Here is a 2738-nt window from a genome sequence, read left to right as displayed (position 1 = left end):
AATCCATAAAATAAAGCATGTAACTTTGCTATCCCACATGGTTTAGCTAGAGGACTAGAAAATCATAACCCCCATCTTATATGGTCGAACTTTAACTTTTAATTAAATATTTTTATGATAAATATATTTAAGATGTTCATTAATAAGGTGCTTAAAATAAAAACAATTGATAACAAAAAAAAAAGAAAAAAGGAAATAAAAATTAATTTCCAAACCGATTAGTATACAATAGTACAGTTGAAAGTTAGAAGACATAGGGGGAGCGTTGGGCAGCGGTGAGGGTCATGGATCGGACCCGAAACTCAGATTTAAATCCAGTTAATTATAAACGGAACGTTATCCAGTAACTTTATACCTGTGAGCGACAGGTGGCGCTCTGTGTCTGAAGTCTCACTCAACCCCAAAGAGTCCTTTCCCATCCCCATGGTCCATGGATGGAGCGCCTCTACCGTATTCCCATGGACTTGGATTCCATTTACCTTAATTGACACTAATCACTAATCATGCCTCGGTATTAGCACCACTAACCTAACAAATTACTATAGTGGTTACTAGGAGTAGGAAGGCCACCATTGGCGGATCGCCGATGCATCTCCATGTCGCACGTGCCTATTTTAACTGGATAAAATGCTTCACATAGACGTACTTGTTGTTGTATCAATAAAATAAAGATAAGATATTTCGGATTTAGATTTTAAAATGGAAGTGGTGATAAGTCGTGTGAGTCGTGTGGGTTTAACGGACAAGTGGCAGCTTGAGGGTGGGTCATTGGTAGGTGAGTTTATCACATCCCACTTCCCCCCCAACTTAAATTCTCTGTGGAGGGTCGAGTTTGAGAGACTTGAGACAAAAGAGAAACAACACAGCACCAACGGTTTTCTTTCCCCTTCCGAGTCGGTGGAACTTCTTTTCAACAACATACTCATGGACACCAACAACAACGCTTCCAAGGAGTTGCAGGAGGAGGTTGTCTCCGTTGAGCTTCCAGCTCCCCCTTCTTGGAACAAGCTGGTCTCTTTCTTCTCCTTATCTTATTTCTTATCTTCTCTTATCTACGATATCTTATCTTATGTTATATGTTAATTACTTGTACAATTAAATTTACAGGATACCTTACCCTTGTTTATGTCTCCTACTGTATTTCTGTTACAATACCAATTTTCTTCTTCTGCTTCCTTTACTGCTCAATTCCTTTCTAGGGTTTTTGTATGGTTTCAGTTTCCCATTTTTCCACTTCCTTTGATGATTGTCTGGCTTCATTAGGTTTTTCAGCCCACTAAATGCAGTTTTTGGACACTGTTTCTGCAAAATTATTTCAATTTTATGCTCTTTGCATCATACAAGCTTCTTAGTCCTTAATCTGCATAGCGTGTTGCAATGGTGCAATCTTTCGCACCAAATCCTTAGTATGTTATGATTATCAGTTCTTCAACCGACTATTGTGGAATCTTTCAGGCTTTGGTTTATCGTTCGTGCATGTGAAATGCGTATCGGTATTAGGGATGATACAATTTAATGAATTGATAGCTTCTCTTTGTTTACTATCTGCTAACATTTTTTTATAGGACTTTGACTCTAGGTGATTTACAACTTGATATAACCAGCTAAAAACTGAAGGTTATGTTTATGCGGAAAGAATTTCTGCAATAAATGGTTGTTCTTCATTGGTGCTTGACTGTGAAAAGAGGGGGAGAACTTTGTTCATTGTAGTAGAAATGGAGTTCACTAGTAGGAAACTCTGGCTTACTCTGCAGTTTTTAGGGTTGGAAATATTCAAGGAATGAAAGAAAATTAGTTAGACTTTAGTCTTTAGGTGTGTTCGCAAGTTGGGAGGGAGGGAAAGGAAAGGGAAGGTTTTGGAGGGGGAGAGAAGGGAAGGAAGGGCCTAAGATAATCTTGTTCAGTGTTCTCTGAGTTTGAAATAAGAAAGAGAGGAATGGGGCTTTGGAGGTCTTATTATCTATTTTTGCGATTTTATGTTTTACTATACTATTAGGAATAGAAAAAGTAAATGCTAATAACTTGTAATACAATAGTTTATTAGGGATAAAAAGGTAATTTAAATTTTAATTTCATAAAACTCCCAATTTGAGGGAACTTGAAAATGAGGGGTTTGAAAGATTAACACAAACCTTCAAAACCCTTGCACTTTCTAATAATAAAACTTGTGAATAGGATTTAACCCTCTAAGCCTTTCTCTCTCGGTAATGCTAGGAAGACAAAAAATATAAATAAGGCAAGTTTGGGCTGTTTTGGCTGAATTTTTATTGTCTCCCTAACATTATTGTTCCCCTCCCCTCTAAAATCGTCCAAAACCAAACCCATACACACCTAACATTAAATTCTGTGCAAGTTATGAATGTATTTATGGATGTACCAAATGAACTATATGCTGTTAATATTTATGGTTGTTATATCTATTATATATGTTGCAAACAGGACTACCTTCCTTTGTCTATCTTGTCTTGAGTTGTTGCATTCTTTTCCTTTTTGTTTGCCTTGTTGAGTTTATAGTCACTGTATAGGGTGAAATTTGGAATAGCTGCAACGGAAGAACATTGTTTGAATAATTTGAGCTATGGATTTGATTTGCCATTTGCTGTTCTACCTCTGCCGAAGTTGCAGACTATTTGTAATAGAAATGAGCTAGTGGATTGGCATGATATGCAAACCAATATAATTTCACTAGGGGTTTTCACAGTTCTGTTCCAAAATGCTTAATGGTTTATTGATGATGT

The 2738-nt window shown here is 36.8% G+C and overlaps 1 protein-coding gene across 1 annotated transcript in view; it reads left to right on the top strand.

The window, feature by feature from the left end:
• LOC107617890 (methyl-CpG-binding domain-containing protein 11) overlaps window positions 685-2738 on the top strand; it is a 3492-nt gene continuing 1438 nt past the window's right edge. The window contains exon 1 of the mRNA XM_016319767.2: window positions 685-1011. Within this exon, the coding sequence (XP_016175253.1) occupies window positions 700-1011 (312 nt within the window). The 5' untranslated portion in view covers window positions 685-699. The remainder of the gene's footprint in view (window positions 1012-2738) is intronic.

The sequence above is a fragment of the Arachis ipaensis genome, chromosome B09 (assembly GCF_000816755.2).
Source record: "Arachis ipaensis cultivar K30076 chromosome B09, Araip1.1, whole genome shotgun sequence".
NCBI classification, from domain to species: domain Eukaryota; kingdom Viridiplantae; phylum Streptophyta; class Magnoliopsida; order Fabales; family Fabaceae; genus Arachis; species Arachis ipaensis.
The sequence above is the reverse complement of the archived record's forward strand: the minus strand, read 5'-3'. Positions and strand labels throughout refer to the sequence as shown.